This window comes from Plectropomus leopardus, chromosome 2, assembly GCF_026936395.1.
Source record: "Plectropomus leopardus strain MGB_pleo_1.0 chromosome 2, ASM2693639v1, whole genome shotgun sequence".
Classification (NCBI taxonomy): Eukaryota; Metazoa; Chordata; class Actinopteri; order Perciformes; family Serranidae; genus Plectropomus; species Plectropomus leopardus.
This window is the reverse complement of record NC_142177.1, coordinates 31,977,339-31,999,137: the sequence shown is the minus strand read 5'-3', so window position 1 is coordinate 31,999,137 and position 21,799 is coordinate 31,977,339. Positions and strand designations below refer to the sequence as shown.

The window sequence follows — 21,799 nt, the reverse complement described above, 5'->3', positions numbered from 1 at the left end:
TGACATGCGTGAAACTTTAGTAACATTAAATGTAAGCCAACATTTTAAGCAGATGTGGTGTCTACCGAAGGCAAGATGGGAAATTATGTATAATTCTAATATTGCACTCTATATAAGAATGAAAAAACAGCTTAAATAATGCTTCAAAAATCTCTAACCAGCATGATACTATATTTCTGCAGTAACAGTCAATCCTTGTTTATGGCCTACAGGAGCTGTTTTAATCAATCTAGAGGTAAAATGTAAATGGATGTGCACTTCTATGGTTCTTTTCTAGTCTTGGGACCACTTAAAGTGCACTATTTGTCACATTGACCCATTCACACACTTGTGACAGAGGCTACCATACACGATGCCACCTGCTACTCATTCACACACACTCACACACTGAAGGAAGAGCCATCAAGAACAGTTTGGGGTATAGCCTCATTTCCACTGCACAAACAACCTATTAACAGCCACTAACATCTGTCTTTTTAATGAAATGGGAACAGTTACAGTCTGCATTCATACCCGGGTCAAATGATTCTGCAGTGAGGACTGGAATTTATCGCCACCAGCTCAGACTAGCATTCATGGAAACACAGCACGTGGGTGAACTGGGGAAATGCAAGCCACGCCCCCACTAATCACCTCCGGTTTCCTCCTAAGCAGTGCCAAAACATCAATCCAAATTAGTTTGTATCAAGTTTGAAATAGAGACTGAATAAGTAAGAGATAAATAAAGAAACATAACCACCATAAAGTTTTCACAGACCGCCGTCCATGCTGCTGTCCACTGTTTACCTGTTGTACAGCCTGTCAGTGACGTCAAACGGGACACACACACAAAAAATATATATTGGTATATATTGCCCAAGGACACTTTGACACGTGGACTAGAGAAGCTGGTATCCAACCACCAGTAAACAAACTAAAGCTCTATAGCAAGATTACCTCCTGAGCCACAGACTCACCAGACTGTTGTGGACTTGAGTCACATGATTTGGAATTGAGGCAGACCCAAGTCACAAATTTGATGACTTTAGACTTGTCTTGACAAAATAATGGGATAGTTGTTATTCAACTTGGATTTTAACACCAATGACTTCCAACAACTTGGACTTGAGCCGTTTGATCTGAAAATACTTGATACCTTTATCCAGACCCAAAGAGTAAAACATGTTATGCAAAACACATGGGTCAAAAACTAGAGAGGGAGATGTAAAAACTTCCGAATTCATTCAACATTTGAAGTTTAAAGAAAATGGTAAATTGAGGCTAATATTAATACAGTTTATGAGCTAATGCTTCTCTAACTTTAGCTAACAGTCCAATTGGTAATGGCGTCCACCAAAACACCATATTCAAGGCTTCAAAACAAGAGTCCACAAACCAATCAGTAAAGTCACAGTGACTACGTTCATTATTTTAATAACGGTTATAGTTTGCATATGTTTGAGTTATTTTGCCCTCTAGTGTGCAAAAGTGACAATGCAGCTTTAAGTAAGGTTTTATTTTATTGTAGACCTGTACTTTGTGGGTGACACAAGTAATACTTTTAATGATAGCAACCGGTCACAGATTAATAGTCCCATTTTTCTAGGAATAAACATTATTAACCTTTTAAAACCTGTGAAAATTGTTTTGATTTCTTTCAAAAACATAGGGGGAGGGCAAGAAGCTACTTAACAAAAAATGGCCCAAAAACTAGCAAAAAAAAAGTTAAAAAAACAAGAAAATTACCAGAAAATGATTGAAAAAGCCAAAAACAAACAATAAAATTACTTAGAAAAAGTGCTGAAAAAATATGTATGCCATTATATCAAGAATTTTATCATATTAATATATATAATATATATATAATAATATTTCAATTTTTCAGTGATGTAATTTTAAATATAAAATTATTATAATTATAATCTGGACATTTTTCCCTATTTTTCTGGACTATTTTTTTAATAATCCTCCCGTCTTCTTTTAAAGCATTTTTTAGGCAATCTTTTTCGAATTGTTGGGACATTTCTCAGCAAATTGGCCATTGCCTTTTTTCCTTGTGTGAGAGAGAAATCAAACCACTCATCTCTGTTTTCCAAAATCATATAGCTTGTAAAAGGCGTCTGAACGCAGCACAAGAAAACTGATGTCGATCCAGGATTCAGAGGGTTAAATAATAAAATTGGCTCCTTAAATACTTTTTTTCTCTAACTTGGACAAACCAGATCATTAGTAAGCTGTGTGTTGCTGCAGAGAATTGGCTATTCCTCTTTGACGGAAAGATGGAGCTCTTGAGAAGACTGGGATGTATGTGGCATCAGATTATTGATGAAGCAGACACACAGCAGCAATGATTTCTGTCAGTGTGCACACATTTAGCCTCAGATAGACAGTGCTGTCTGCTGTGGGTTAATCAATATCCATTAGACATGTGCTGCAGTTCCATCTGCTGACAAACAACCAGCATTGTGTCCCATTAATTTACCAGTAGAGATTATTTTAAGCGTTAAACATGGGTCTTATACATCACACAAAACATTTAAAAATACAACAGTGTTGCTGTATGCAATATATGTTTAGAGCTAATTTGGGATCATTGAAGTGTATGAGCGTGCAAAACTGGGGCTCCAGTGAAAGGGAGCAGAAATCGCACCTCACCATACAGCCGATTACCAGCTGGTCTCCATGGTAACGCAGGAGGAGCCCGATCTATTTCTAAGAGCTGGTGGCTAATGGTTCTCAATGAGCTGAGCTGTTAGTGTGTGACAGGGGACGTACAGTAGAAATGCAAATGTGACACAGAATTTGCGAGAGGATACTGTAAGATGAAAATTGGAGCATGTGCTGTTTCAAAAACCGGATTAACTTGTTATCTACACCAAAGGTTGTTGGTATATTTACGAGGCGGGATTAATTCAACATCAGCACCAGCATTCCAGTATTCCTGCAGGATACTTTCCAGTGAAACACCAGTGCGAAAAGAGACCAGCAGAGCATACAAATTAGAGGAGTTTCCAGCGTTGTATCGTCCAAATAAAAGCATGCAAGGTCAGAGAGAAAACAGCATCCAGTATTTTCATATCTTTGGCAGCCACAATAGCCTATAATTACTCTTGTGACATTTCCATGCATGTATCCAAATACATCCATAATCCTATAATGGTGATGATCTACTGCAGGGGGCCAGTTGCACTCATCAGGATGCCTAGCCGAGTCGCCGTCACCTTGAAAGCATGTTTAGGGACTGCTGGTGCCAGTGGCCTAACACCGAGCATGATGAGGCATTTTCTATGGTTACATAAAGTGATTAGCATCTTTGGTGCCTGTGGTGTTGCAAAGCAGAGGCGAGTCCCCACGCTCACCTCTCACGGAAATTTGAACCACCGCAGCAGAGCTGATGCAGCGAAGGGGACGAAATACAGGGCAGATTTAAATGGATTTCGAGTGCATGGATGTTACTGTGAGGAATGGACCCATATGACATAATCCGTGTTTAATCCTAACTTTATCAGGGTTCTGCTGTCTGAGCTTTTTCCACCTACTTCCTAACAACACGCTAAACCTTTACACAATGAGCTAGTCACCCATTTTATTCAATACAACACTCAACAATGCTTCCTTTTCTATCATTCTTAGCAGCAGTCGTATGCTGCTCTGATTCACCACAGCTCTAAACTTTATAAAAATGACCTGTTTCCATTTCACACTTTTTCCTCCTTGCTCTAATTTTCACTCATCTAAATGTGTCTCATCTCTTTTTCCTGCACTCTGTAGTAAGAACGTGACCTGGCTAGCAGGGCCCAGCGAGCGCTCCAGGGGCTGAGCTTAAATCCCACTGCATGTGCTACAGCGATAAAGCTGCTAAACCACACCAGAGAACTGCCCTGGATTCTTTCTATTCCTCTCCCTGACTCTCACTGTCAGCCGTCAACTTGGGAGAGGAAATTAGATAAAGACACACAAAGGATGTGAGAGGGGGGACTCAAGGGTGAAGGTGAAGAAGAAGGGTGAAGAAAAAGAAGGTGAAGAAGAAGAAAAGGCAGAAGGAGACCAAGAGGAATAACAAGAGGAGCGTGAAGAAGAACAGGAAGGTAAAGAAGAATAAGAAAAAGAACAAGAAGAAGAGGGACTTGAAAAAAAGATGAACATGAGGAAGAAGGTGAAGAGGAATGAGAAACAGAACAAGAAGAAGAGAGTGAAGAACAAGAACAAGAAAAAGGGGGTGAAGAGGGTGAGGAAAAAGGTGAAGCACGCACAGAGACTGAAGAAGACAAATAAAGAAAAGAACAAAAAGACAAATGTCAGGAAAAAGATGAGGATGATGATGAAGAAAAAGACCAAGGGTGTGAAGAAGACAAAGGAAAGAAGGGTGGAGAAAAGGTGAAGAAGGCAAAGAAGCAGAAGAAGATGAAGTACATGAAGATGAAGAAGGTGAGGAAGAAGAGGCTGAAGAAAAAGAAGGTGAAGAAGAAAAAGAGCAACAACAAGAAAAGTGTGAAGTAGATGAAGAAAGGAGAAAGGTAAAGAAGAACAAGAAGAAAAAAGAAAAAGAAGAAGAGCATGAAGATAAACAAAGAATACAAAGGAGAACAAGAGGAGCGTGAAAAGAACGAAGAGGAAGGTAAGGAAGAAGAGAGTGTAGGAAAGGTGAAGAAGGCAAAGAAAGACAAGACAAAGAAGAGAAAGGCAAAGAAGAAGAAAAAGAAGACGAGCGTGAAGAAGATGAAGAAAAACAGAACCAACACAAAGAGATTGAAGAAGGGAAAGTTGAAGAAGAAGTTGAAGTTGAAGTTGGCAAAGAATGTGAAAAAGAGCAGCAAGAAGGGTGTGAAGAGGAGAAAGGCGAGGAAGAAGAACAGAAGAAAAAGAAGGTAAGGAAGGAAAAGAAGGAGAAGAAGAAAAAGAGCGACACCAAGAAGAGCACGAAGAAGAAGACGGGGAGGAACAACAAGTAGAACACAAATAAGAACTGTCAGATGCAGCATTCCCGTCAGAAAAAGAAAGTATCGTCTGATCTAAACGATTTGTTGCTTCTCTACTTGTTGTTCTCTTCACAAGACGCTGCACAGTTTATAGCAGTCGGGGGTGAGGGAGCGTTTATTGTGTAACCGAGTCGACACCTGATGAGCTTTCAAATTCTCTTCTCAGTGAGAGAAGGCTTTCAGAAGTTTTTCACAGTCAGCAGAAGCAGCCTCTGGCAAAGTCATGGGCACTTTGAGAAATCCTTAAAGAAAAAGACGAGTATCGGCAGAGAGTGCTGATGAAAGCTGTTTGATCGACCTGCTGAGTGCAAAACATCACATTCCAACACAAAGCGGAAAGCCAAGATGTCAGCATTAAAAGTTTCCCCCGTGAAAGATTTTTTGCACCACAGTTGAATGTTAAAATGCACATATTTTGTGTGCATCCTAATTAAATAGTGAAATGCATCATGGGAGAATGACCAGCAGCTGAAGCAGGACACCAATCAGCTTATTGCCTGCTGCAACTAAAATGTAATGTGACAGCAACTTCTATCTGACCTTTTCAAAGTCAGAGGGTGGAGGCCTAAAGGTCAAACCAGCATGCAGCCATTGATTGGCTCACGTTGTCATGGTAACAGCACATGCTCATCTTTGGTTATCTTACCCGTTAGCCAGGTTGTCGTCGTCGTCATCCGGCAGGCTCTTTCCTTGAAGGTCGCTGTCACTCAGGTAACCGGACTTGAGGTCGGGATCGTCCAGCCCTTCGATGAGCTCGATGCGAGACGTGCTGCTGAGGCGGCTGGAGCAGCGAGCCGGCATCGTGTGGGCCGTGTACTGGGAGCTGCTCTTACTCCCCTGGTACCCTCCGCCTGTGGAGGACGGGGCATCGCCAGCTTGAAGACGAGGGCTGGACTGGCCGTGGCGCCAGGAGAGAGGCGATGAGCGGTTTGACAGGCTGGATATGCTGCGAGCGTTGGTCTCATCACTGTCGTAGCCCACGTTGCTGCTGTCAATGCAGCTAGAGAGACACACAGGGGCGGAGGGTCAGCGTGGGTTATATATTCATATGCATGAGGCATTTAGCTGACAGTGTCGTCCAGAACAACACACAAAATCAGCACATGAACAAAAGTATGAGACCAGAGCACCCAGTGAAACAGACAGTGGCACTGAGCTGCTGTTGACCAGCAGTTTGGGTCGTATCGTCTTCAGGGACTAAAGCCAGAAATGTGGCCCCTCAGAATCCAAAGACAAAGAGAAATATGACCAAATATCTTTGTGTTAACATAGAAAACAGTATCTCTCTCAGGCTCTTTAACAAAACATTCATATACACCGAGGACTTTGCTTTGCATGACCATACCCAAAACAAAGTTTCTACAGCTTCAGACAACTTAGACTCTAAGACTTTTTTAAAAGTTTCAGCATATAGTCCCGATGCCATTAAAGTCCACCTTCACAAGTATCTAATCCTGAGCAAATTGATCTGATACCTTATGAAACGTAGGAAAAAGGGTATAACCAATAATAAAGTGAACTTGGCAGTCCTAAATTTAATGTTAATTTAACAGTAACCAAATTGGAGAAAAAACACACATAAACAGACATCAATGACAGTGGTTTGGGAAGGTTTTGCCCAAATGTTAATTGATAAAACTAGGGCTGCGTGATTATGGGCAAAATGTTAAATCATGATTGTTTTAATTAATATTGAAAAAAAACTAATATTAAAAAGAAAAATTACCAATTGTTTGGAGATTTAACAATGCTGCGCCATGCCCTAGGCCTTTCTTTTAGATAAATGAATCCAATCCGACTATCCATCCACAGGAACTCTGCAAAACATGCTGTTGTAACTGCAGTTTACCTCTTTTCACTATTCTGAATAGAGCATATAAAAGTTTTCCAATTCACCTATGGGAAGTGGGTCAGGTTTGGAAATGTCCTCCAAATGGCTGTGAGCATCTTCTGTGTCTGCCGATTACATAACTACATGTACCAGCTCACCCAAATAAATATTGCAATGGCTACGACCATGGGAGTATTTTTATCCATTGTTGATGGATAATTCATCAGTTAGTGGTTCCACTCCAGAGCAGAAACTCACTGAGTGAGAATTTTTACTTTTGTCAATGAGTATTTCTCTAAAGAAACTCCAGGAAAACTTGTGGTCTATAGAAATACTTCACTGAGCACTTGTTTAAAAGATATCTGAATGATTTAAGACAACTCACAAAAATGTTTTCTGAAGCAGCCACTGACAAGATCGGACCAATGCCAAGTACACAAGTACAAGATTTTCAGAGACAAGATAATGGATGGGGTTGAATGAGAATTTATAGTTAGTCAAAATGTATGTTTTCATTTGAGGAATGTTTGTTTAGTCCGTCATTGATATCTAATTTATATAATTTATCACTCGGGATGAAATGTTTTTAAGTCCATTTGACAGCAGCCTGAGGAAACTGTTGAATCACATACAGTCTCCATGCGTATAGTATAATAGTTGATCAAACTTCTCCAGAAAACAATTAAAACAAACAATTTTTTTCATAGAGTCTATGTAGGCATATACAATATGTTTTAATATCTATATTAATGTATGACATGTAACATTTGGTTATAGTGACCAAGGTATTTTACAGTTGAAGGATGGTGACCTCACGTCTTTGACATTTGTTTATTGCAATTTCTTGTGAAAGATTTCCCTTTCAGTTATCACGTATGACCCACCAAAGCTGTGTGGCGGTGTATTTTTCTGCAGAAACTCTGCCCTCTGACTGTATTTTCTTATTTTCTGTGTTCCGGTACGTTTATAGGTGTGTATGTGTGTGTGTGTGTCCACAGTGCTCAGGGCTTTAAAAAAGGAACTGACCAAGTGCCAGACCATAAGCAGGCATCCAAGAGACACAAAGCCGAAAAAACACAAATAGAGCGCGGCATAATAGAGTGACTTTGGGGGTTTGGGGGAAACTTGTGTTTGTATTGCAGTTTTGCGAAATATGGCTTTTTTAATTTGCCTGAAATCCCACCTCATGCGAACATATAAACTTTTTTGTGATAAACCTGTTTTTCAAAATTCTCTCATCCTTGACTTTCACTGGCGAGTGTGTTTACAAACCATAACTGACAGTTTTGAATAGTATACCTAAATCATAAAGAAAATATAAAATATTTAAGGACTGACGCTTTTGTTGTAAGAAAATATGCTCTCTTATAAAGTTGTTGTTGTGAATGTGTCAGTAACCAAACGATTAAAAAATCTTACTTTCCATGTCTGGACATTTTTAGGACTTTTGAAAGATTAATTTAAGTCAATTTAATATCATTTAAGCCTTTTTCAAGATGAATTAATTCAATACCTTTTAAGACTTGTTAAGGATCCAAAGGGGCAATGTTATAATTGTTTTATCAGCAGTATTTTTTGGCAGGACACATGTCACAAGGGTTAATGAAAGCAGCTTAGACTCACCTGTACAACAATGAGCTCTAAGAGGTCAAAGGAGCTTTATAGAGCTGCAGATTCGGGTTGTAATCTCTTTTAAGATTTCTGTGATTGACGTTCCCAAATTAAGAAAATGTATCCCCTCTTCAAATAACAATACTTCGAGTTTAAAGCGATATGAGCAGAATGGTGTCCCTGCTTTTATTCATGCAACACAGGATATTCCATCCCCACTTTAATGTCCGAATAAAAATGAAAAGGCCTGTCCTTCATCAGTGTCTTGTTATGTTGTGGTTGTTGCAACAAATTTATGCTCAGGCTTTTTGCCTTTGAAAGCCAAAAAGAGAGATTCCTCGAGTGAGGTCATGAGCATGAAACAGAGACGGGTGATTTAAGAAGGATGGAAGCCAGATGTGCACCAGGTGGCAACTCTCCAGGCGGCCACAGCACAACTGTTTACACATGATTGTGTTACGTATCGATACAACGAGCTTTCTGTTGCTCATTCACATGAGAATTGCTTTTGAGTTTTAACCAGAGACAGTGTGGCTCAGGGTTTTATGATTTCATAACATACACTTTGGTTTTTGTGTGACATTAGCTGGTGGTGTAGGAGCAGCGGCGATCCTGGATTCTGATGGGCCCCCCCGGGAAATGAGCCCATGGAACCCCTTACGCCCTCATAACGACACATTTTGACAGCACAAAATGATGGTAAACAACAGCTGTTTAAATTCCAAATTTGATCTGAAAATTTAATAATATGTTAACTCTTTTCAGTTTAAAGTATGCTTGATATGAAGTCCCCCACTTAAAGGGTTTTGGGGCAGCGATGGTGCACTGTATTGTGCCTTTATGGTTTAAAGGAGTTTATACTTGACATTGAAATTGTGCGTTTTCCACTGCCTGTTCAAAGCAGGTATACTGTGCACTTATGCAGCCTTGCAGTTCTGTATAAAAAAGTACGTCCATGAAATGGGCGGACAGAGTTGCTTTGCTTTTGGGCCAGCAATGGAGGTAGAAACAGAACTGAATCAAGCTCTGTGCAAAGGACACAGCTGACAACAATCATGAGCCGGATGGGTGTGACGTTTTTATGACGTATTATGTGTGTTATGCTTTTATTATTGTCTAGAAAGTGCTGCTGACAAATATGTTACATGTCCCACTAGAGACTGACTCTGTAGTGTTAAATGTCATGCTGTCACGCCTCTTTTGATTCTGTGATGCCGTCGAGAATCACACACTTGAGTGGCACGATGCCAAAAAAACGGACTTAGAAGCGGCCCTAAAGTGTGATCTCGATATTAAAAGTGCTAAAATAGCTGTCTGGAGCCCCTTTTTTCCTGTTCTTTGGAGTGCCCCAAAATTTGCCAAGTTAGCCTCTCCTGGTGGTGCACCTGTGTGTTAGGAGGCCCTATTATGAAAAAATCCAAAATTCAGATAAAGTGCACTTACCTATGGCTAAGCTGGGAGCCGCGCAGACTGGACATTGTATCCTCCAAATTCTGGCGAAGGTCAAGGACGTTCTGCACCGTCCGCTTCCTCTGAGACTCAGGGTCTGTGGGTCAGTCATGCAGAACGAAAGGTTATAAAACATTTAGTGTCAAAATAAAACACAAGACACAAGCTGCAGTTTTGTTATGGGCATGCACGCACACACACACACACACACACACACACACACACACACACACACACACACACACACACACACACACACACACACACACACACACACACACACACACACACACACACACACACACACACACACGTCTGCCTCCACATGCACATGTTCTCGCCTGCATTATTTGTGTCTGGACGGATGTGACAGGTGTCTTCCTTGTAAGCACGCAGCCAACGTATGTTCACATCATTAAGCAGATAAATTTCACTCCATGGGCTCCCTCACCATGGTAACCTCCGCTCTACCCCCCTCTCTGCACTGACATGGTACATCCTCAAAATAAAACACTGAAGGGTTGCCTGTAGCTTTGATTGCCCACCAGGGGGACGTATCTGACATTCATGCCCCACCAGGATCTATTTCAAGGAGTTTTTCTCTTCAGAGCTTCTGTTTTTGTTTTATTGAGCCTTAACTCAGAGTCACTGAGTCGAAGCTTTAAGGCTAACAATAAGCTGAACTGCAGCCAGGTGGATTTTCACTGTAGGTCAGCTTATTTGGACAAAGCTGCGTGCAATGTAAAGTGTGCAGTCAGTGGGTCATGACCGTGTCAAATCAATATTACAGTACAATTACCACCGTTGTTGTGTTAGCTGTAACAAATCAGAGAAACCACCCTGTTTCAAAAACAAAAAGAGACGGGGTTTTCCACTGCAGCGTGAGGAGGCTAAAGCCCCACGGAGACGAAAGAAATTAACATTCAATGCATTTACTGGAAGAGCTGGAGGATGTCAGGGGAGCACACGTCAGATAATGTGCTGCTCTCATAAAGCGGATGTTGAACTAATTCAGCAGGGTGCACGGAGGGCATCAATATCACACACAAACATTTACATACAGTTCACACATTCAAAACACATTCATCCTCTCTGCAAACCAGAACTGGAGATAGAGGCGCCGATATCTACAACTAAACTTGCTTATTATCAAGGTTAATATTATGGTTATCTAAAACTAAACTAAAAACTCATCTTTAGCCCAGAACTTAAGAATTGGTTTTTGAGTGGGAAACTGGATTATGTGACAAGGGTGAGTGGAAACACTTATGGGGGAACTTTATAACCAGTAGCTTGTAGCTGATAGAAAATCATTGTGGGTGCACCAATTTTTGTTGTCTTTCCCTTTTCTTCTGTATTAAGTTTTATTTTCTGTTATCTTCTTTTCAGCTTTTTAGTAATCTAGTTTTATTTTGAATGTATTTACCTGAGTGGTTCTTTCATAGCTAGACTATCTGTATTTTCTTCACTCATTTACTGTATTTGACATGGCTATTATACATGGAAACTGAAAACTCAAATAATATATAAATCATTTAAAAAAAAAACATTTTACAAAACATTTTTGTTCACTAAAAAAATGAAAAAATAAATAAAAAATCAGACACCAAAACTAACTGAAACTACATGGTGTACTTTAAAAACTTATTAACAAAACATACAGGAAATGCCTTTAGTTTTGTCTTTGTCAGTTTGGCCAAATGTATTTAAACAACAAGCATGAGCAATGACACATCTGTTTTTATTAAGACTGCGATGTCTACATGACTGTGAGTCAATAGCCTTCACAAAATGTTGCATTTCTATTGTAATACTGCTTCTGAAGTTCCTATTATTTCCCCTGACAAATAACCCCCATAGAAGAAAGAAAACAACTAAAACTTAACATTTTTAAACAACTAAACTAAAATGAGCGAATCCACACTAAAACCTAAAAGAAACTAAACAGAATTGAGAAAAAATTAAACATGAAATAAAAACACATAATAACAAAATCATAACACAATAACTCTGTTTAGTGAACGTTTGATACATTAGTATCATACTCTAAAATACATCAAATTTATGGCCTCAATGGAAAAACCAATAAATAGTCTTCTGGAAACATTTGTAACACAGCATAACCCAATATAAGTGTATAAATATTGACAAACACTGTAATTTATGATTTATGAGTCTGTGAGAGCAGAACCAAATAAGATATTGAGTTACCGTAATATTATGTTGCTGGAAACTTGTCTGGGCTGAGACATCATATTTTTAAGGGGAGATTCTATAATGTAATTTGACTCATACAGCTGCAGGCTTTTCTCAGTTTTTTTTTGACCTATTAAAAAGATGGAAGTCAATGGCTGCATTCTCATTAAATATTTACCATATAATACGCACTTATTAGTTGACTTTATAGTGAGCATTAGAGTAAGAATTTTGGACACAAAATGACAGTGATTCAAATGCAGTTATTTTGTCCTCTATAAATTGTGATGTACTGCATTATGGGATTGTTAGCAGAAATTTGACTCAAATAAATTGTGGAGATTGAATACGGGGGAATATTGGAGCGGGGCTTGGGGTTAGTTCAATCAGTGGGGACTTGGTCTATGCGGAGACTTGAACCAGCACATTAGTACGTTTGTGAATTGATAGCAGGAGAGATGCCAGTTCACTTCCTGGGCAGAACACCAAACCCCCAACAGCTCCGGGCGCCACCCTGTGAGGCAGCCCCCTCGCTCTGACATCTGTCCATGCATAATGCATGTGTATAGATCCTGTTTGTGTAAGTGTGTATTTGGGCCTGTGTGTGCCAAAATATATTACAACAAGCAAAATGTTACATTTTCCCCTTGCAGGATAAATAAAGTAAACTTGGTGAACTATTAAGTGTAGTTAAGCTGATTAACTCGGTGAGTCTCTTTTAGGACTGATTTTAAGATTCTACTCATTACTTTTAAAGCCCTTCATGGCCTTGCCCCTGAATATATATCTGAACTGCTGCCCTGAAACCAACCAGCCCGCAACCTGAGATCCTCAGGCAGAAACCTGTTGACTGCTCCCCCCTCTCGCTTAAAGACTAAAGGCCACCGAGCATTTGCAGTTAGGGCTCCTCGGCTTTGGGGAGACGTCACTGTTTTCTTTTAAATAACTTAAAAAAATGTATTTTTATCAAAAGGCATTCCTATAATCTCCTTTTTAAAAGTTAATTTATTAATATATGGCACCTGAAATCTTACTTAAGTCTTGCACTGCACTGTTTTGATTTTGTCCCCAAACACTGATTTTTAATTTTTCTTCTGTGTTGTATTTTTATTTTCTTCTTTTCTAACAATTTGTTTGTGTTGTTGTTATATTTTTTCTTTTGTGTTTTGTTTTCAAAAAAAATCCTGCTTGTGTTTTGGGATTTTTTGATCATTATTATTGCAAATTGTTCACAATTCTTATAAGTATCTTGTAGTTTATAGAGTGAGCTGTAAGCAAATGTTAATTTGTTAATTTACAGCCAATCTCCAACAGTAAAATACTGTATTCATGTGAAACGGTTTGGTACTGTAGTTAGCAATGCATTGTGGGTTGATCCACTTGAAGCAACAGGAAGGAGGCCCTTCACAGTATGCTGCTGTTTTAAATTACAGGACAGTAGTTTGGAAACAGGATGTTGCATGGAGAATTTGGAGCTCGGTCAGAAGTTTGATTTTAAGTTAGTCCTGTAATTCTAACATTAGTCGAGTGCTTTTTGTTTCTCAGTCAATTTTCTTTTTAGAAAAGTAGACCAAAATAATTTGCCATCAGTTCCCGACTTCACAAACTGTCATTTGGGCAGCAGCTTTTCCCAAAGAGGACGCACAATTCGGAGGAAATGTGCAACACATCATTCATTTCTTTTTCTTTTTTGCTCGTATCTTGTTCATATTGCTGAAAATGTTGGATATCAAACTGATGCTCATCAGTTTACTTCTAATGTGTCACATTCTGATGTGTTATCACTGTGGAGGAGATTTGAATAGCTCAAACAATTAGCCTTTTTAGGGGTATTTTTTTATTTTGGTAACATTGTTATAATGGTCTGCGCCTGAGGAACGACATTCTCGTTAACACGTTAAGCAAACATATATAGGCCAGCATCGGTAGAAGGAGGCAGTCAAATAGAGCGTTAGCCTACTGGAATATTTTCCACATTTAGCCCTGTGGTTAACACAGAAACATGCTGAATGTAATTTTTACTGTAATAGATTGCTAAAATATTAAACAGTATGGATTCTGTAAAATAACAGTATACTGTTGGCATCTGTGCTGCCAGTATTTTATTATATGTTGTATAAATAGACAAATATACCATATTTCTGTTTTACATAACAGGTTGTAAAGTCATTTCACAGTATGAACACTGTAAAATTATGGTATATTGCTGGTGAGTGCGCTGCTAGCTCTTTCCTGTTATTTTAGGATTAAATTATTTACAGTGACTAGAGACCACCCTGGGAAACCCCGTCTCCTTGAAATTATGTTAATATAGTACCAATAAGCTTTCAGCCATGTTTGTTGTTATTGCCGTGTGTATTGATCCAAAATCCTTACATCAACAAGTCAGAATATTGCCATTGTCACGATATGAATTTTTGTTTGGATGGGTCAATAAACACTGGACTTTGACCATAAACTGTGACTTTGATCTGGTAAGTTATAAGTGCTTAACGTCATGTCATTACATCACCTCATGCCACACCATGATTTTCCTAAACCTAGCCTAATTGGTAGGAGTGCTAATTTAGGAAACACTTCTGTGGGTTGTATTAGAGGGCAGGAACAAACAACATATGTGGTTGTATGGGTTGGAAGACTTGCTTGAGACCTTAAAAACATTTTTGGTAATGAGGGCGAGTCTACACCACTCTCTCCCAGGAAGCTTCCTGTGATCCCAAAGAGGTATTTACTTTAGTTGAGTTAATTTCACATTATAAGAACGGAAACATAAAATAACATCTTCTTATTTCAAGGCTAACACCATGAAGGCCAACACTTATTTCCACTGTGGTCCTTGAAAGTCCTTGAGTCTAGGAATAAATCTTTTAGTCACATCACATCCACAAACCCCACAAACCGCTTTCTAATTCTGGGATACTGCTAATTTATTTATGATGACTTCCTGGGAAAATAGTCAAACCTGAACCCTGGACGCGGAGCACACGTGAGTCACAGCTGTTTTGAGTATAAACTGTATGCATTATGCACTGTGTTCGTGTGCAGTGACTGACAGTCCTCTGGCACGCTGCACTGCAGTGATGCCTTCAACACAGAGGAGGAAAACTCGGACAGAATACTGAAGCAGATGTGAAACGGGAAAGACATGAATGAGGCAGATTACAGTACGACAAAATTAATTCAAAAATACTGTTGGAGGACCTCAGTTATTAACCCTACAAACACTACTGAATAAACATTTAAAGGTCCTACACATTGCCCCAATTAATTGAGACATTAGTATGATTTCCATTAAAATTTCCATAAACAAACATGACTGTCAGTGAGAGGAGCGACAGTGTTTCTTGGCCTCTACGGTACTTTTTAAAGCCTGTTTCATTGAATCAGTTTTCACAGTGAATCTGAGTATTTGACAGAAAAAAAGCGAGGTTGTTCTATGGCACACAACCAGAAGAGGATGCTTTTCTTCTACTTCAAATGGACCAAGAGCTTTTCAGAGTTTCTCACAACGGCAGCTGATACAGTGAGTGAATACTGATGGGAAGATAACTTGTGCTCTTCAATAAAAAGAAACACACTCGGTGTTCAAAGAGAAGGAGAAGTGGGCGATCTATTTTTGAGGGCCACAAATTGTAAATAGCGAAGGGCTTCCATTCAGAGGTTAGACTCTCCTTTCAAAATGAAATCTTGATTCCTGGGTCACAAATCCACTCTGCATTTTTCTCTACAAGCTGAAAAACTCAGTCATGTCGCAGCTTTGGCAGACATTTTTGTCAAATACAAACCCTAAACAAAGATAGGCAACTTTGACATTTCATCTTACCCCCAATTCACCCTTTGTACCAACATATTCTCACTCCTAAAGCATCAAACATACAGCTGCTTGGTCAGTGGCTGTACACATCAAAACTGATGCTCTAAGTGCACCTCCAGCGTCCTTTCTTGACATTCAGGTACAGCAGTTAATTTATTCCGGTTACATTAATTGTGTCTTTTCAAAATAAACCTCCATGTTCACAGGAAATGTACAGTTTCTGCTCATTAAAAAAAGCCTTGTTTTTAGTTCACTTCCTTAGGTTTAGGTAACAAGAGTACATAGTCAGGTTTAGAAAAAATTAGCATGGTTTGGCTTAGAATAAGTACATTTGTTACCAACGTACTGTAATCTCACTTGACATATATTACTACTGCAGTATGCTACAGTGCTAACACACTACATCGTTATTAAAACTCAACTGACTTTTGGTGTCACACAGTAAACCAAGGATACTCAAATTGCTTTGCCTGGGGGCCACTTTTGTTAAACGACAGGTGGCCAGGGGTCACAAAAGCCCTGCACAGGCCAGGTGTATGCACAGCATTTCTTGGATTTGAGGATATTCGAGATACTTTTTTGAAAAACAGGCACTATTTTGATGCTTTTTATGCACCCTGGCACCGTATTTACACTAAAAGTGAAAAATAAAATTCCCATTGTGCATTTACTTATTTGCATTGTGAATTAGGACGTGGTTTGGCGGCCACCTGGTACAGATTTGGCCTGCAGGCAGCTTGTTAAGCATCACTGCGGTATAAAATCAGCGTCTCCTGGTTGAAGGAGTTTGTTTGACTCATCCACATCTCCCCTCAGCTGCCCAATCACACATTCTGGCTCTATATAATACAGCAGTTGCTGGGAGCTTAAAAAATGCCAATGCCCTGTGTGTTTCATTAGTATCTGACCTCGATGGCCACTGTCCAAATGTTAGAATAAGGAATTGGGAGCTAGACCGGATTGTTTTTTTTTTTTAATGTTTAAAACTTGTGAAAGAGGGAGAAGCACTTTTTTTAAAGGGAGGCTGCCTTCCATTTTATTCAAATAGTTCATCATCAGACCTGAGTGTGTTTATGTTTACCTTCACCTGTACTGTACCTTTAAAAGTCAACATTTCGTGACCCTTGCGTGCCAGTACTGTTCAATCTGTGACCATTGCTTCACCCATACACCTACTTCACTGATCCACTATGATTCTTCATAGCTGTAGGCCATCGCTACGTTTGAGATCTTGCATGACAGATCACATATAATTACAATGAAATGAGGTTTACTCATCCCCTTTTTCCAGGAGTCCTGCTGTCTGCGCTACTCTAATCTACTGCTTTCATCGTGGACATGGTATATCTATCGTCCTAATGACCTGGAATCTGTCTGTCATGGTACATTCATCATTTTGAAGATATTTCAAGCAATTGATTTGAAGTAAATTGCTGTGCGTGAAGAGGAAAAAGACAGAAGTTGCAAGTATATTGTAAGGTTATAAGACTACAAAATAAAAGCATCAAAATTATGTTTGATCTGGATGGACACTTTATCTTGTTTTATTATCTGCAGTCTTGTCTTGTGACGAGGCAGAAGTAAAAGTATTCAGCCACGGTGCACAAACTTACATGGGTTTAAACAGTAAACAAAGACTCCTTCTATGGACAGAAATAAAAGCTGCTTTCACCGAGTTTATAATGAGATATGCTGCAGAAGCAGAGCACAGTATTAAGCATTAAGTTGGCTATGAATGTATAGTAGACTATGAATAAAAAGACCTATTTACAGTAACAAGTGTGTCCACTGTTACAGGCATACTGAAGGCACGAGGAGAAAAGTTCCAGTCTATGCAGAAATGAGAGTCCAGATAACGAATGCAAAACATTACTGTAAATAAAAGACATTTTTCTTCATCTTGTTGATCAGTTTAAATCAATAATCTGTGTTTTGATAGCTCCCCGCCTCTCCATCTCCATATTTTGTTTCTACTTTAGCAGCTCTTGTTCCTTTCGAGGGCACAAGAGCACTTGACTCGTGTCAAAGGCCCGCGAGGGATTATCATCTTAAATGATAATAAATAATTCATCAAGATAATAAACGCCCTTTCTGAGGAATAATGACTTTGGATTGATTTGGAAACATCACGGAGGTTGAAGCGTTATATTGAGGAGAAAAGATGCTTCACCTCAAGGCGTTCTGCTGCAAATTTTATGCAATTAGGTTAATAAAGCAGACGTGGGTGTGGTGAGGGATTCTGCGGCGCATTTAGAAATTGTGATTATAGTTTCACACAGAAAAATCCAAATTATGCCACGCTGCTATCCGTTATATCCTTGTTATTCTTTACAGTCCGTGGTGTGACTGAGATGAGTGAAAGATGTCCATATAATGAAGCATGGATAACAGATTAAATCACCACAGATGTGTTCATTAAGAGGCAACAGAAAACATGCTCTCCTGGTGATATCGGAGCAATGGAGTGACAAATAGTTGAATACTGCGTAAAAATGCTCTTTGTTAACGGTTTGCTTGAACATTAACAAGATTGTAAGACTATGAATCAATGCAAAGTGTAAATTTATGAGAAACGTGCACTCTAATTTTCCTTCTTTCAAAGTGTTGGTGTAAGAGGTTCTTGTTCATTGTAGATGTCACGCCCCCAGTTTGGAGAAGCAGGCTGGAGTGTGACACGCAAGCTAAGCAATGCACTGCTGTGGACAAGAGTCAGTAACAAAACATATTTTTCACCTAAAAAAGTCCCACCTGAAACAATCAATATCAGTGTATGTTATATGAGGAATATTTTAATCGCTTCACTTTGCCATGGGGAACTGATGCCATTATATCGCTCTCCTCAAGGCCAGACTCCACTGAGAAAAACATTAATTTAACATCGTTGAATACAGGAACTGCTGGTCGACCGCTGCCTCCATCAGTTAGTTTGTTAATGTTATTGTTTGGCTTTGGGATTAGTTCAGATACACCAAAGTCGCACAATAACGCAAACAAACTAACTGATTGAAACAGTGGTAGACCAGCAGCTCCCATGTTCAGCGAGCTAAAATGACTATTTTTTGTTAGTGGAGTCTGGTGGCGTCAACAAGAGCAGAGAAGAGGAACTGAAACTAATAACGGCCTCCCCCTCTAAAAGGGCTGTCTGCAGACAGGTGAAGCGGTGACAATATTCTTAACATAGCATACACTTAAAATGTTTTTAATGTTTTATAGTGGGATTTTTCTAGGTTGCTAAAACATGTTTTGCTGCTGCCGCTTGCTTCTCCAAAGTGGGGGTAGGAAGACTGTCATCTACCGTACAATATGTAATACAATGACCTCATACAACCCTAATTCTCTCTCTTTAAATGAGAGAAACTATCAAGGGTCATCACAAACCAAAACACTGACATTAAAAAATGTGACCCCTTTGTTTCATGGATTAAAGGGTTTTATGTTTAGTCTCAGAAAAACAGTTTATCTACCCAATATAATAGCCGATAACAGATACAAGGCTTAAATGGTAAAATAACTAAAATCTAAGATGTCAAATAACCTTAAGGAAAAACTAGATTTGAAGTGTAATGCATCCAAGTTTTATGTAAAACTGAATCAAAAAATCTCCAAAAACAATCACATGTTCTGCTGTCATGAGACTGATATACAGGTCATAATTAGATACACACACCTGCAATTAAACAGGGAGGCATGCATTACTAAACAAAGAAAAAAAGATGAATTCACCAGAATCATAACCAACATCATATGATCAGCACCCTTATTATTCACCGAGCCATTCCTATTGATAAACCTGACCTACACTTCTGGAGAGAAAGCCATTTTCTCATTTGCACCGCCATAGTAAACAGGGTGTAAACCATCTGTCAGAGCTCTACAGATGAATGGAGCGGGGAGGAAGCTAAATATGTGTCTGTGTGCCTAAAATGAATTCAATATGGCATGCCTTTTTTCCCCATCCCTCTTCTTATGTACGTGTACATGGAGCAGCGGATGGACCCTCGAGTGCATCGGCACATGTTGCAGCAAACGAGAGCTTTTTAAAGGAGATCAGTGTGCTGGTAATAATCCCCAACCCCTCAGGCTTTTTTCATGCAATCAGCTGGCAATGCTATGATAGGAAGCAGGAATATTTCACGTAATCAATGGCACCGAGCCTCAGACACCTGAGCAACATGCTGGAGGAGGAGGAGGAGGAGGAGGAGGAGGAGGAGGAGGAGGAGGAACAATAGAGCATCACTGTAGCTGAAAGGTTAAAAGAAAACTGATGCAGCATTCAATGAAATCATAGGAAGAGCAGCATGCCCTGCAAGCATAACAAGGATGTCTCTTTTTTTCTGAGTCGATGAGCTGCATAAAATCCACTGAGGGGGAATGTGGGTCTGCAGCAGCGAGCAGGTGCCGTGTGGTGACTGTATCTAAGGGGGCGTGCTGCTGAGTAGTACTGAGATCGTACAAGCGAGGCGTTTGTAGCACATGGCCACCACACCTACTGTAGGGGCCCTGGGGTGGTAGCGGCATCGAGCTTGCTCTACTGTACTCACCTAACATCTGACTGAAGAGCAGCTGCTCCAGGTCGCCCAGCACTGTCACCACCAGCTCTGGGTCCACCTTCAGGAAGGGCTTGTCTGCCCCTTCCTCCCCCTGCCCTTTGGAGCCGGACTCCCCTCCGGCTCCGGCGCCCTGCTTCTTAGCCTTGGCCTTGCTGGAGAGGATCTCGTCGTCTGACTTGCCATCCTCAGGCGCCTTGCTCAGGGGCTTCACCTCAGCGAAAGGAGCACGAGGTATGCGGCTCTGCTTGCCCAGAGCAGATGGAGCAGCCAGAGGGCTGAAGGGCTTGGGTTTGCCCTGGAACAGCGAGTGTTCAGATTTGGAAAGGTTTCGGGAAAGCGGGGCACCCCCTCCGGCACTGCTGCCACCTCCTGCTGTCTTTGGCTTGCCTGTCTTGGTCTGCCCAGCTCCGGGCTTGGCCATGTCATCGCACCACTTGGGCTCATAAAGGTGCAACTTCTTCTCAGCGTCAGTGAGCACAGCCAGGTTTGTCATAGATCTCTGCTTACGGAGATTGGAGGGCACAGGCAGCCTGCCCTCAGAGCTCCCCGCCCGGTACACCTTCAGCTCCCCTCTCTGTGTGCTCTGGGGCACTCCAGACTTGGCTCTCTTAGCTGCCATACCAACTCCTTTGCCATCTGCTTGGCCGTATGCCTTTGTGCTATCCGTCCTTTCCATCTTCAAATCTCCTTCTCTGCCTTTCACACTATTTCCAAGCATGCCTCCTGCATGAGACCATATAGAAAAGCATCAGCAAAGGGAGAAAACGGCTTCCGTATCAGTCCCTTTTTCTTGTGCAAAACACATCAAAAATGCTTCCTCTAAGGCAGTCCTGCAGCCTCCTCTTCCTTCCCTCCGTCTCCTTCTCTCCCTCTTTCCTCCTGACAGGCTGCTGCAGTTGCAGCTGTTGCAGTGCTGCCCAGGCACTCCCTTTCTCTCCTTCCTTCCCTCCCGTCCTCCTTTCCTCCGATTTTTTTTCCACACTCCTCCCTTCAGTACACCCTCCTGCCGCTGAACCGCGCAGCAGCGGAATGACAGCGGCAGCAGACGCAAAAAAACGCTCCCTCCTCCCCCTTCTGCTGCCTCTCCCTCGCCTCCGACTCCCCTCCCATCCTTCCTCCTCCTACCTTTTTTCCCTTCATTTAAAAAGATGCTTTGCCGAGTCTTGGCTGAATACGTGAAATGGAAGAGAGTGATGGGAAACGATCATGTGTGGCTTTTAAACCCGGGCATCATTCTCCTCGTAACACATGTTTTCCCACCATCTCCTCTGATTCCTTTGTTCTTCCCCTCCCCCTCCCTCACCTCCAGTGTCCCTGCTCAATACACTCAACATGATGCATGATTTGTGGTGTTAGTGGACGTGTTATTAATTTGAATGAATGCACATTT

At 40.5% G+C, this 21,799-nt stretch overlaps 1 protein-coding gene across 6 annotated transcripts in view; it reads right to left on the bottom strand.

The window, feature by feature from the left end:
- The window catches only part of LOC121959459 (neuron navigator 1), a 123,776-nt gene that overhangs the window by 50,981 nt on the left and 50,996 nt on the right, over positions 1 to 21,799 (bottom strand). For 4 of the 6 annotated variants that reach the window (XM_088091147.1, XM_088091150.1, XM_088091152.1 and 1 more), the window contains exons 4-5: positions 9,844 to 9,946; positions 5,605 to 5,958 (exon numbers count right to left, since the gene is read on the bottom strand). In XM_088091147.1, coding sequence (XP_087947273.1) covers positions 5,605 to 5,958; positions 9,844 to 9,946 — 457 coding nt within the window. Of the gene's footprint in view, positions 1 to 5,604; positions 5,959 to 9,843; positions 9,947 to 20,400; positions 21,427 to 21,799 lie in introns of those variants that run through there. The other 2 variants (XM_088091169.1, XM_088091159.1) reach the window with 2 other exon arrangements.